Below are 14132 nucleotides of genomic sequence, written 5' to 3'. Positions count from 1 at the left end.
GAGCATTTATCAACGGAGGTACCCGGTCGGGGTGCTAGGAGATCCGTTACATTGGTGGCAAGCAGCAGGATCGTTCCCACAGCCAGAAGGACAGCTACGGGAGACACCATTCCCTGGAATTACAATTTGAGGGCAACGCATGTCCCAGTACAGCGACCCTGACAGCAGCAGGATGGAACCAGCTGTGGCATACGATGAGGAAAACCTGGATGGCCGGGATGCATTAAGGAAAGGCATCTGGTACCAGGCCCTGGATAATGAACAATACCAGCGAGGCGAGAGTCTCCCCAGTGAAGAGCAGCGATTGCAGAAGCAAGTGGCCCTGCGGATGCCCTTCCTGGGAGAGCAGCCCCTGGAGGAATGGGTGAAGGAACTAGAGCACCGGGTATGGCAGGAGCTATGGCTGGAGGATGCCTACCAGGCGCTCTGGTGGTATATGGCACAGTATATACCCTGGACAGCTGAGCATGAGAAGCCAGAGGGAGAGGAGTTTGATGGTCCTGGCTTGTTATGGGAGTCCTTTGCAGAGCCTGACTTCGGGAGCCCTGCACAGTCCAGACTTCAGGACATTTTCTACGAGAGGGAGGCTAGGCAGGATTGGGATGACCCCCATGAGGTAGAGAAAGACCTGGCTCACCTAGCAACCCTGGAGTGGGAACTGGAGCAGGACTACCGAGATCTCTTCCACTCCATTGGGAAGGCTCAGCAGGACAGCAAGAAGTCAGACCCAGGTCCAGAGCCCTTCAGCTGGGAGGATATTGTGTATGTTTACTGGGAAGAACCCCAGGTGGCCGGTGGAGATGGGACAGAGGTCTCTCCACTGCTCCTGCAGGGAATTGGGAGCCCAGTCTCCATTACCGAGCGGCAGGCTGAGTTACAAGGGGCAGAGACAGTCAGTCCTGTCCCCCAGCGGCAGAGTGTCCTACAGGGAACAGAGAGCCCAGTCTCCTTTCCCCATCAACAGGACACTGTATTGGGAGCGGAAACAGTCGGTCTCCCTCCCCAGAGGCTGGAAGTATGTATGGGAGAGGAGCTTGTTACCCCCTCTCCCTATTGGCAGTGTGAATTGCAGGGAATTGGGAGCCCAGTCTCCATTCCCCAGCGGCTGGGTGATTTACAGGGAATTGGGAGCCCAGTCTCCATTCCTCAGCGGCCATGTGATTTATTGGGAATTGAGAGCCCAGTCTCCATTCCCCAGCGGCCGTGTGATTTATTGGAAATTGGGAGCCCAGTCTCCATTCCCCAGCAGCAGGCGGAGTTACAGGGGGCAGAGACAGTCGGTCCTGTCCCCCAGCGGCAGAGTGTCCAGCAGGGAATAGAGAGCCCAGTCTCCTTTCCCCAGCAGCAGGACACTGTATTGGGAGCGGAGACGGTCGGTCGCCCTCCCCAGCGGCTGGAAGTTTGTATGGGAAAGGAGCTTGTTACCCCCTCTCCCCAGATGCAGATTAACGCACCAGGGGGAGACAGTAAGCCCCACAACAGTGCAGATGGGACCGTGGTCTCTGCACTTACAGCACAGGGGGTAGGGACAGTCGGTCCTGTCCCCCAGCAACAGGGCTGTTTAGCCAAAGGGGAGACAGTCGATCTCCCCCTCCAACAACCAGACTCCAACCAGGCTTCTTCCATGGTATCGCTGGCACCAGGGCAGAGTATCGCTGATCCCTGCCCACAAAGCAACCTCCACTCCAAGCCAGGGAGCAACACAGAGACCGGGAGTACCAGCTACCAACATAACCTTGGTGGACTCACTGGACAGAGACAGGCTACCAAATTCAACAGGTCCAGTATTTGGTTGTGGGTGGGCTGCCAGACTAACTCAAGTACCGACCGGTGTGAGGTCGGGTATCTGGTTAGTCTTCCCTGGGAGGGGGAGATATGTGGCGAAAATAACCTCGCCACTGGGTTTTGGAGGGGCCTGGTTGCCAGCCTCTTGCCCCAGGATTATGGGCCCTCTCATCAGCCCATGCAAAACTTAAACCCCATGGCGATTTGACTGTGTTTGTGGCATCTGAGGGCTCAGATCCAAGTCATATGGGGACATGTGGGGTTTTGAGGTGTGTGACAGAACCATCTGTCTGTGTAATTGTATTGTATGTTATGTGAGGGTACCTAGTTAGCTCATTTTAATGTATTCATGTTGTCTGAGTGCCATTCACCTAATAATATGCTCTCAGACTTGAGCTATCTGGGAATATGTTAAATGTCTGTGTTTGCTGTGGGGGTGTGACATTGTGTGTTTGGGTGGTGATTCCTGTCCTGTTGTATCCACATGTGTATTGGCGATTTCCCTTTGTCCTGAGAGATAATTGAATTACTCCTCGGGTGTCTCCAGGGCAGAGAGGAGGAAACCATGATGCATTGTGGGGATGTGTTGTGTCTGTGTATCCTGAGTGCTACGTATCTGTCCTGTGTCACAGTCTTCCTTCTGGTCCCCTAGGGGCGTGTACACCAGATGGGGACCTGCATAAATACGGGCGGGTAGCCCTCAATAAAGAGTTCCTGTTTTACACTCAACATAGAGCCTCGTCTCATGTGTGTGGGGATTGCTATACTTGTATACTCCCCTGGCTATTACTCCTAGCTCTTGTAAGAGCTGTTCCTGGTTGCTGTGGTGGTATCGGTGTCGAGCGGAGTGCTTGGAGTCCTCTGGAGGCACTAGGAGCATTTATCAACAGAGGTACCCGGTCGGGGTGCTAGGAGATCCGTTACAAAGGTATATGGCACCCCTCAATCAGTATTTGGCGGAAACAGGTATATGGCACCCCTCAATCAGGATTTTGTGGAAGAAGGTATATCGCAACCCTCAAGCAGTTTTTTTTGGTCAACAGGTATATCACACCCATTGCAATTAGTTACTCCAATAGGATCTGTCCCTCTATATAGCTGCGGTATCGCAGCAGAAACGCACACAACTGCTGCACAATACAAATGCACTATAATATACTTTCTATTTTATAAAGTATTTTACACCCCTCAGTAAGTCACACCTATTGATAGCTCACCTATACCAGTCCTTAAAAAGACTTTGTAGCCCTATTAGCTAGCGTTTGGTGTCCCTAACAGTCTGTCCCTGCTCCACACAACAACCTCTCCCTACACTGGCAAAAGACTGAATGTAAAATGGCGGCCAGATCGGGTTTATTTATAGGGTAGGGGGTATGTCCATGTGCTGAAACGTCTCAGTTGGCTGTCCTGTCCCACCTGATGGATATGTCATGGGTCAAAGTTCAGCACTATACAAAAAAATATGGCGCATGCGAATATCGCCATATGTTCTCATGTTTGGCGATTCGCAAATGAGCAAAGTTTGCTGCGAAATGACCGCCGGGCGAACCGCAAGGCCATCTCTAGCTGACAGTTCAATTCAGTACAATACAGATTGTATTGTACTGAATTGAAACAGGGATCAAACCCTGAAAAGGTAAAGTCTCACAGTGGGACAAATATAAAAAGTAAAAAAAAAAGTGAAAAAAGTGTTTTTTTTATAATAAAAACATTAAAAGTAAAAAAAAAGCATCCTTTTCCCAAAATAATGTAAACTTTTTTTAAATAATAGGGAAAAAAAGAAAAGTATACATATTAGGTATGGCTGCGTCTGTAACGACCAACTCTATAAAAACATCACATGACCTAACCCCTCAGGTCAAAAGAATAAAATAAAAACTGTGCTAAAAAAAGAATTTTGGTCAACTTACATCACTAAAAGTGCAACACCAAGCGATCAAAAAGGCGTATGCCCCCCCAAAATAGTACCAATCTAACGATCACCTCATCTTGCAAAAAATGAGCCCCTACCTAAGACAATCATCCAAAAATAAAATGGCTCAGACTATGGAGACACTAAAACATGATTTTTTTTTGTTTCAAAAATGCTTTTATTGTGTTAAATAATTTATTTATTTTTTTAAAGTAGACATGCTAGGTATCTCCGCGTCCGTATCAGCTTGCTATATAAAAATACCACATGACCTAACCCCTCAGATGAACACCAGAAAAATAAAAAAATAAAAACGAAGTAAAAAAAAAGCCTTTTTTTTGTCACCTTACATCACAAAAAGTGTAATACCAAGCGATTAAAAAGTCATATGCACCCCAAAAAAGTGCCAATGAAACCGACATTTCATCTCTAATAAAATGAGATCCTACTTAAGACAATCGCCTAAAAAATATAAAAAAACTAGGGCTCTCAGAATATGGAGACACTGAAACATGATTTTTTTTTGTCCAAAATGCTGTTATTGTGTAAAACATAAATAAATAAAAAGTATACACATTAGGTATCGCCACGTCCGTAAGAACCTGCTGTATAAAAATATAACATGAATAGGGCTGAACAAAGGATTTATTTAAGATTTTTGGACCCTGGACCCGAACCCAAACGTTTCTGTAAAAGTTTGGGTTTGGGTTTGGTGTTTGGCGATTTCATGGCGCTTTTTGAAAGGCTGCTGTCATGCCCTGCTCAGATTATGTGCGGAGGTCTGCCAGGTTAGCAGCACGTGTGTAGTTTTTTGTTTTTGTTTTGGAGTTGAGCTGTATCCGCCTCCCTTCAGGTGCTCTGGGTGGGGTTGTTTGTAGGAGTTTAAATCACGCCTCTTCCCAGTGTTCCGTGCGGGTTATAGCTTCAATCTTGCTCTGTGGAAGGAAGGAAGGAAGGAAGGAAGGATTTGCCATTTCTGCTCTGTGACAAGATAAGTTGATTTTGGTTTTCTTTTGGGTGTTCTGTCTAGGCTGTTAGGGAGACGCCTGCCTCCTCCAGGTCCTGAGGAAGCAGGCTGTCTCTTTTCCCCTGTCACCATCTTCGGGATTTTAGGGTATCTTCAGCCTTAGGCACGGGGGCACGTTTGTTTCCACCTTCAGGGTCTGAACGTGGGCACAGTAGTCTAGGGATAGCTGGTAGGGATTTGTAAGGAGGTGACCTTTTATCCCCGGCTTTTGGCCTAGACACTTGTTTGTGGTTTTCTGTGGTATCTTGTATCCTGTCCAGCGTGACATTATAACCCGCCAGAACCTAGACTGCCATTTCTCAGCAGCTTTGAGATGGAGTCAATTGATTAGTTGGTTGATCGCATGCAGGAATTAACTTGGGAGGTAGCTGACCTCCGCAATGCAGTTTCACATTGTTAGAATTTTCTGCTTTATGGCTCTGCTGGTGGGAGTCAGTCCAGCCTTGAACCTAAGGTTGCTCTCCCTGATCGGTTTTCTGGGGGTGTGGATGATTTTATCCGCTTTAGAGAGTCATGCAAGCTGTATTTTCAGCTGCGTCCGTCTTCATCTGGTGATGAGAGTCAGAGAGTAGAGATAATCATTTCCCTGCTTAAAGGGGACGCGCAGTCCTGGGCCTTTTCTCTGCCGACCGGTTCTCTGGCCCTCCAGTCGGTGGATGAATTTTTTAAAGCCTTGGGATTCATTTATGATGACCCAGATCGGGTCTGGATGGCAGAATATAAGTTGCGTACTTTATCACAAGGAGAACATTCTGCAGAGGTGTATTGTGTTGAGTTTAGGAGATGGGCTACGGAGTCTGGGTGGAATGACCCCGCACTTCATAGTCAGTTTTGTCAAGGGTTGTCTGAGAGATTAAAAGATGCCCTCGCTTTTCATGAGTACCCGGATACATTGGAGAATGCTATGTCTTTGGCTGTACGGTTAGATAGACGCATTAGAGAGAGGTGTAAGATGCCCCCCACGAGAGGGATCCCTTCTGTGAGTGGTTTCGTCCCACCAGTTCTCCAGAGTATTATTACATATAATCCTGGGGTAGTGGAGGAACCCATGCAGCTAGGTCAGGTGTCTTTCCATTCTGGTAATAGGAACTTTAGGAGATTGCATAAGCTATGTTATTACTGTGGAGAAAGTGGTCATTTTGTTTATGCTTGTCCTTTTGTTAAATCGCGTGTTGATGATAAAGAACCACAAAGAGGTTTACATAAAGAGAAAAAAAAAACATCCCTGACTCTTGGTAGTGTGAATGGGCTGCCGGAGCAAGCAAGTATGCAATCTCCCTGCAATACTCGTTTTCTCCTTCCAGCTATGGTGGCGCTAGACTCAAGAAAATTTTATTTTTAAGAATTTCTTGATTGTGGTGCTGGAGTAAACCTTATTGATTATCTTTTTCTTCAAAATCAGGGCTTAAATACTTGCACCTTAGAAAGAGAGATTCCGGTGTTCGCAATCGATTCTTCCCCTCTCTCTCAAAGGAGTCTCACTCATATTGCTCATGGTATTCAGTTAAGGGTGGGCGATTCACATGTTGAGATCATTTCTTGTTTTGTCATGAAGGACTTGCCCGCTCCTATGGTCTTAGGGTTACCGTGGTTGATAAAACATAACCCTACTATAGATTGGCAGGCAAGGCAGATCATTGGTTAGAGTGAATTTTGTCTTAGTGCCTCTCTCTCTGGGGTGTCTACTACGGTTTTACCCCAGTATCTCTCAGATTTTGCGGATGTATTTGCGGAGAGTGGGGCTCAGGAATTGCCTCCTCATCGTGAATATGATTGCCCGGTTCCTCATCGTGAATATGATTGCCCGGTTAATCTCATCCCAGGGGCTAAGTTGCCAAAGTCTCGGCTATACAATCTTTCTCAACCCGAAAGAGAGGTCATGCGGAAGTATATCGCCAAGAGTTTGGCAAAAGGTCATATTAGGCCATCTAAATCTCCGGTTGCAGTTGGGTTATTCTTTGTTAAGAAAAAGGATGGATCGCTTAGACCCTGTTTGGATTTCGAGGAATTGAATCGCATTACGGTCCGTGATCCGTATCCCCTTCCTTTGATCTCTGACCTTTTTGATCAGATTGTTGGAGCCAAGGTGTACTCCAAGTTAGATTTAGGAGGGGCCTACAATCTGATCAGAATCAAGGAGGGGGATGAGTGGAAAACGGCCTTCAACACACACAAGGGTCATTTAAAAAATCAGGTTATGCCTTTTGGGTTAACTAACACGCCAGCAGTGTTTCAGCGATTTGTCAATGACATTTGTAATTTACTTGGATGACATTCTAATTTACTCTCCTGATCCGAAGACTCATCAGGATCACGTGAGACAGGTTTTGTCGATCCTTCAGGAGACTAAATTGTATGCAAAATTGGAGAAATGTGTTTTACTGTTCAGGAGCTTCCGTTTCTGGGTTACCTTCTTTCTGACTCTGGTTTTCGTATGGACCCCGAAAAGGTCCGGGCGGTTCTAGAATGGGACCAACCGGAGAATCAGAAAGCTTTGATGCAGTTTTTGGGGTTTACCAATTATTATAGAAAATGTATCTTGATACTGGCACTTTTTGGGGGGGAGGATAGAGGCACTTGATACTGGCACTTTTGGGGGGGGAGATGGCATGGCACTATTATACTGGGACATGGGGGGGAGGAGAGAGGCACTTGATACTGGCACTTTTTGGGGGGAGGAGAGAGGCACTTGATACTGGCACTTTTTGGGGGGGAGGAGAGAGGCACTTGATACTGGCACTTTTGGGGGGGAGATGGCATGGCACTATGATACTGGGACATGGGGGGGAGGAGAGAGGCACTTGATACTGGCACTTTTGGGGGGGGGGGGTGGCATGGCACTATGATACTGGCACATGGGGGGGAGAGAGGCACTTGATACTGGCACTTTTGGGGGGGAGGAGAGAGGCACTTGATACTGGCACTTTGGGGGGGGGAGATGGCACTATGATACTGGGACATGGGGGTGGAGGAGAGAGGCACTTTATACTGGCATGTTGGGGGGTTGGCACTTGATACTAGCACATGGGTGGGTTTGGCACTATGATACTGGCACATGGGGGGGAGAGAGGCACTTGATACTGGCACTTTTGGGGGGGAGGAGAGAGGCACTTGATACTGGCACTTTGGGGGGGAGAGAGGCACTATGATACTGGGACATGGGGGGGAAGAGAGAGGCACTTGATACTGGCACATGGGGGGGTTTGGCACTATGATACTGGCACATGGGAGGTGGGAAGAAGAGAGATACTTGATACTGGCACATTGGGGGGGGGGGGGGTAGATGACACTATGATACTGGCACATGGGAGGTGGGAAGAAGAGAGATACTTGATACTGGCACATTGGGGGGGGGTAGATGACACTATGATACTAGTACATGTGGTGGGGGAGGAGAGAGGCACTTGATACTGGCACATGATGGGGGGGCATCTATAGGGACACTTACTGGCACATTATTGGGGGGAATTATGGGGGACACTAGGCCGGCAGCCTATCGGAGGCCGGACACTGAGGGCATCTACTGGGGCACTATATATGGGGCATTTTATACTGGTACATTATGGGGGGCACTAGCAGGAAGGGGGGAGAGGAGCACTATGGGGGCATTTACTGGGGGCACTATATAGGGGTATTTTATACTGACACATTATGGGGGCACTATGGGGACATTAGCTCAACTGGGGGCATTACAAGGGGGTATTTTTGCACTGTCACATTATAAGGAGAATTATTTCTACTGGGGGGGGGCATTATGGTGGGCTTTATTACTCCCCTATGGTATGACCCCCTAGTAGCAGCACCAGCCTCTCCCTGCTCTGCTATCCCTCTGCCCCTTCTCCAAATCCTTATTATGAAATCTTTCTCATTAGGATAAAACACATCAGCTCCGCCGAGCCCCCGGCCAAGTGTTGAAGTGTCGTCCGAGATCCCCAAGGGCCAAGCCAAGGAATTGTAAGTTTTCATGTGGAATATGTTTGTTATACACATATAGCCTACACTGTGCCACACAATATACAGTATACCGCTACACTGTGCCACACAATGTACAGTATACCTCTACACTGTGCCACACAATATACAGTATACCTCTACACTGTGCCACACAATGTACAGTATACCTCTACACTGTGCTACACAATATACAGTATACCTCTACACTGTGCTACACAATATACAGTATACCTCTACACTGTGCCACACAATGTACAGTATACCGCTACACTGTGCCCCACTATATACAGTATACCTCTACACTGTGCCACACAATGTACAGTATACCGCTACACTTGGCCCCACAATATACAGTATACCGCTACACTGTGCCACACAATATACAGTATACCTCTACACTGTGCCACACAATATACAGTATCACGCTACACTGTGCCACACAATATACAGTATACCTCTACACTGTGCCACACAATATACAGTATACCTCTACACCGTGCCCCACAATATACAGTATACCTCTACACTGTGCCACACAATATACAGTATCACGCTACACTGTGCCACACAATATACAGTATACCTCTACACTGTGCCACACAATATACAGTATACCTCTACACCGTGCCCCACAATATACAGTATACCTCTACACTGTGCCACACAATATACAGTATACCGCTACACTGTGTAGTCTGTTCTATAAGCACCATTGTTTTGTGGCGGCGGACAGAAAATAATCTGGAAGTGCCCCTCCCGAGACCAGGCTCTGACTGCTAGGGGGGGGGTCTGCTGAGCTAACAGATGCCCCCTATGGCAGTAGCACCACCATAGCCCCCATATATGGCAAAAAAATTATTGCTTCGGGGAGGGGACGGGGGTGACACCATTTTCTACCGCATCGGGTGACACCAGCCCTAGCAACGCCACTGTCGGTAGGAAGTACCATGTGTTTTTTTTTGGAAACTGGGGTAACAGTTTCTCAGCTGTTCCACGTGACAGTACATCTCGCTCTGTATACCTATGTAATAGGCTTCTCAATTAGCCCTGGATTTTGTATGTGGGATCTGTTTTTAATTCTTTGTACACATTATTATTCTCTAATTGTCTGCGGGCTTCTGTCAGATAATAATCTTTGGTCATCAGGACCACATTGCCCCCCTTGTTCGCCGGCTTAATAACCATATCATCAAGGAATTGTAGCCATCTCAGGGCTTTTTTTTCCCCTATATCTAGATTTTTATGTGCTTGGGGGTACACCAGGGATTTTACCTCTTCAAGTACTTTTCATTGAAATATATCTATACTACGTCCAGCGGGCAAGGGAGGACTGAAAGTGGACCTAATTCCCCCTGTAAACTCCTCCCGTGCCTGTGTCTGTGTTGGGGTATCCCATGTTGAACCTGTCATCCATTCCAAACACAAAATCTCAGTGGAATTGAAGCTCGCGGTCATACTAAACCCCAATGGTCCTATGGCTGCTGTTTTCTCCCACTCCCTAGTTTCCCTCTGTAATACTGGAACATTTTTAAACAGTTTTCTTATAGCCTTAAATAGGTCTATCTCAAAGATGACCGGTTCGAACTGTTCCACCAGGCTGTAGTTGAGCCCTCGATTGAGGACCCTCTCACAGTCCGGTGGTAACTCGGAGCCAGTGAAATTGACTACTAAATTCTTTGTGGCATGACTATTGTCCTCTTCTGTTTTCTTTTGTGTTCACGCTGCATTCTTGTCTTTCCTTTTGCTTCTACCCCTCCTGATGTTCCTTCTAAAGGGGATTTTCCCTGGCTGGTCCCGATAATTTTAGATGTTCCATGGGTAATTGGGTCATCAGAGATACTGGAATCAGAGTCTGTGGTCCAATAATCGCTCCTCTTGCGTCGTTGTAGACGTTTCTTTACTTGTTTTTTGTAACTCCAATCAAAGACTCTGATTAAGTCATATTCTTGCTTGTCCCTAAGAAACGTATCCCTTTTCTTTTCTTTGATTTCGCTTTGGATTACTATGAGTTTTTTATCCAAACGTTTATTAAATGTCAGGAGCTGATTTTCTGTCAGGTGAGTCTGTAGTTCTGTCTTTGCTATTATCAGTTCGTCCTTTATTTCTATATATTCCTTTTAATTTCTCTTTAATACTGTCTCTAGTATCTTAAAGGGGTTCTGCATTTTGTTTAAACTGATGATCTATCCTCTGGATAGATCATCAGCATCTGATCGGCAGGGGTCCGACACTCGGGACCCCCGCCAATCAGCTTTGGGACCCCCGCCAATCAGCTGTTTGAGAAGGCAGCGGCGCTCCCATCATGCCCAGTCTGCCTACAGCAAGGTATGATGGGATTTGTAGTTTTACAACAGCTGGAGAGCCGCAGATTGCCCATCCCTAAAGTAGCCCATCAATTAATTTGAATGGTCACACTGCAATGCCTCAGTTGATCTCTGGTTGGGCTACAGAGGAATTAAATACTTTCTGTACTTTTGGGAAGTCTTCTTAACCCATGCAACCCTTTAAACAATAAGGTAAGTCTGGAAAAAAAGTATCTTTATTGATCCCAAATACTGCAATAAACAAAATGACATAGCGGGATGTTCAAAGGTCTACACATTATTGACTGTCTACTCTGTGACCCACTAAAACTTATTGTCATTGACTTTGTGGCTTTGGAAATGATAGAGCTGACCGATCCTCATCCTAATCTCCTTCAACTTCAGTCCATAAATTAGAGGGTTTATGATCGGTGGTCCTACAAGTAGCTGAACAGACATGAATATTCTCAGTTCATATGGAAATTCAGTCGGACTAAACCTATACATGAAGAGTTCAAAGAGTAAATTAGAGACAAAATTAGTGATGGTAATGATGTGAGGTGTGCAGGTTTGGAGGGCTTTGGCTTGAAAGTCTTTTGAAGACCTCATACAAACTTTGAGAATCTGTACATAAGAGCAAATGATCAGAATTAACATCAACCCAATGATGATTGAGGAAATGAAAAGACCAAACCCATTGTTGACGGTTGTATCAATACAGGAGAGTCTTACGATGGACCAGTTGTCACAGTAGATCTTTAGGATGACTCGGTCACATAATGGAAGCCTAATGGTCAATACAATAAGTATGGAAATCAGGACAATGGGCAACATCCAAGCTGAGACCACAAGTTTGGCAACTGAGGTTGAGGTCATTATATTGTTGTATCTCAGAGGGTTGCAGATACACACGTAGCGGTCATAGGCCATGACGGTTAGGATTGTCATCTCACACCCTAGGAATGTATGGATACAGAACACTTGCGTAACACAACCAATGTAGGAGATGGAATCAATCTTGAATAATAAGTCCACAAACAGGCTAGGGAAGAACGAGCTACTTCCGTACAGCCCATTGACACACAGAGTAGATATGAAGATGTACATTGGCTCGTATAGACTTTTGTATAACACTACAGTGGAAATGACGGAGCTGTTAAACAGAACGATTATCATGTAGACCAACAGGACAATAACACTGTAGACATATCTAGAATATGCCATTTCTCGAAAGCCAAGAGATAGGGTAGAAGGGTGAGGGTAGCTGTAGTTCTCCATTTTTAGGGCCATAGGTGGTTTTGTGAGACCTGTAAAAGGTACATAAAATAAAGTCTAAACAATGTGTTAAAGGGTTTGTATGGAAAATAAATAAAAAATTACAATGTGGTAAAAAATAAAAAGTCTTACTAGCCAATTCCTTTCTGTATCTGTCCCCCAATTTCCTGATTCCCCTCGACATGGAAATTTGACCGCTTATCCAATTACTGCAGAGGACTTGGTAAGCATCGGAACAGGAGTGACGAGGAATAGTTAAGAACATTGTGACCTTTTTTTGATTTTTTTTTTACAGCATTCTGTCCCTTTTGTAATTAAAAATGATTGGCCAGAAACACCCTTGAAGAAATTTAAGACTGGGTAACAGATGGCCCATAATGATCATGCTTAAACATAAAAATTTTAGACAGTTTATGAAGTTTTAGATGTCCTCAAAGTTTGACTTACCTGGATGCTGCCATCTCAGAGATGACTGTGTTGGCCATGAGAAACCATTGACAGGTTGCATAAAATATACAACTGCCGACTACAGTGAATGGCCGTTGTAGTATTCTCTATACTGCCTAAAGCCTCATTCACACGTCAGTGTTATGGTCAGTGATTTCCATCAGTGATTCTGAGCCAACACCAGGAGAGGAGCCTCCACCTACATAAGGTATAAGGGAAAAATCTGCCCCGTTCTGTGTTTAGAGCCGCACCTGGTCTTGGCTCAAAATCACTGATGGAAATCACTGACCAAACACTGATGTGTGAATAAGGCAGTATCCGAGGAGAGGAAGATGGTAATTCTTGGATATTATAGGCCAATTTGATTTGAATATGAATGAATTTAATTCAAATCGAAAGTGCCCCAATTGTCTGGAAAAGTCTTTCTATCTCTCACTCTCCTTGATTCTCCAGTTAACCCAAATCAAATCAGACAAAATTTTGATTTGCGACAATCAAAATTGTTGGGGAAATGTTGATTGAATTTTCAAACTTTAGAATGAATACACTCATCTCCATCCCCAACCCAATGGTGGCCTCTCTAGGGAGATGGAAAGACTGGTGATCCTAATTGAACAAAAGGTCATCTCAGAAGTTCTCATGGTGTATTCATCATCTATATATTTCCCTGCTTATGGCCTAGTAACCCCAAAATCACTCTTAATTTTTTGGTGGGTGTATGTTCTATGTCAACTAAACCCAACCAGGGACGAACCAAAAGGAAACTCATGAAAAATGTTTGCCCCCCCCCCCCCCCCCAAGTAACCTAAATGTGACTGTCAAGTAGGATTCCCCCTAGCCTGTAGACCACCAGCTCAGCTCAGGTATTAATGCTCGAAGGACAGTGCTGGATTATTTTTTTTTCACTGTCTTCAGCATTGTTAAAAAGGTCAGGACAGGCCACATGGAGGTCTATGGAAAAACTCCAGAAACATCTGTGGCCATCAACTTCGCAGGCCGTCTTGGCATGGAGCTTTAGGAGATATCTCATAGCTACAAGCACTCCACATAGGCCCTATCCTCTGGTGCCTTAGTGTGTACTCTTTTATTTGTAGTCTATGCTGGGACTTGTAGTTCCACAGGGTTCTATTGTGTATTTAATATCTTACAGATTTATTTTATAAAACAATATATTGCTCCTCACTTGTTAAAGGATAACTGTCATGTTTTTATTTTATTTGCTAGTTTATTAGAGCTAGGCATGTATACCTGAGTTAGTCTGTCAATGATTGCCAAAAGATCTGTAATTACCTTATAATAACAGCTTTCATTAATGTCCTCTGTCCCTTTCCACTGCTCCCTTAAAAGACAGTTGTTATGGCTCATCTGTCTCCGGCTAAGAAGACAAGAAGACGGAGGGGCGGTCCTTCACACTGCATGCCTGCATTAG

General features: G+C 45.5%; 1 protein-coding gene across 1 annotated transcript; it reads right to left on the bottom strand.

Moving 5' to 3' along the window:
• Window positions 1–11305: 11305 nt before the first annotated feature.
• On the bottom strand, window positions 11306–12259 carry LOC120994084 (olfactory receptor 52D1-like). Its single transcript, XM_040422542.1, has one exon. The coding sequence runs from the start codon at window positions 12257–12259 to the stop codon at window positions 11306–11308; it is 954 nt and encodes a 317-aa protein (XP_040278476.1).
• Window positions 12260–14132: the final 1873 nt, after the last annotated feature.

This window comes from Bufo bufo, chromosome 3 (assembly GCF_905171765.1).
Source record: "Bufo bufo chromosome 3, aBufBuf1.1, whole genome shotgun sequence".
Lineage (NCBI taxonomy): Eukaryota > Metazoa > Chordata > Amphibia > Anura > Bufonidae > Bufo > Bufo bufo.
This window is presented reverse-complemented; position numbering and strand designations above follow the sequence as displayed.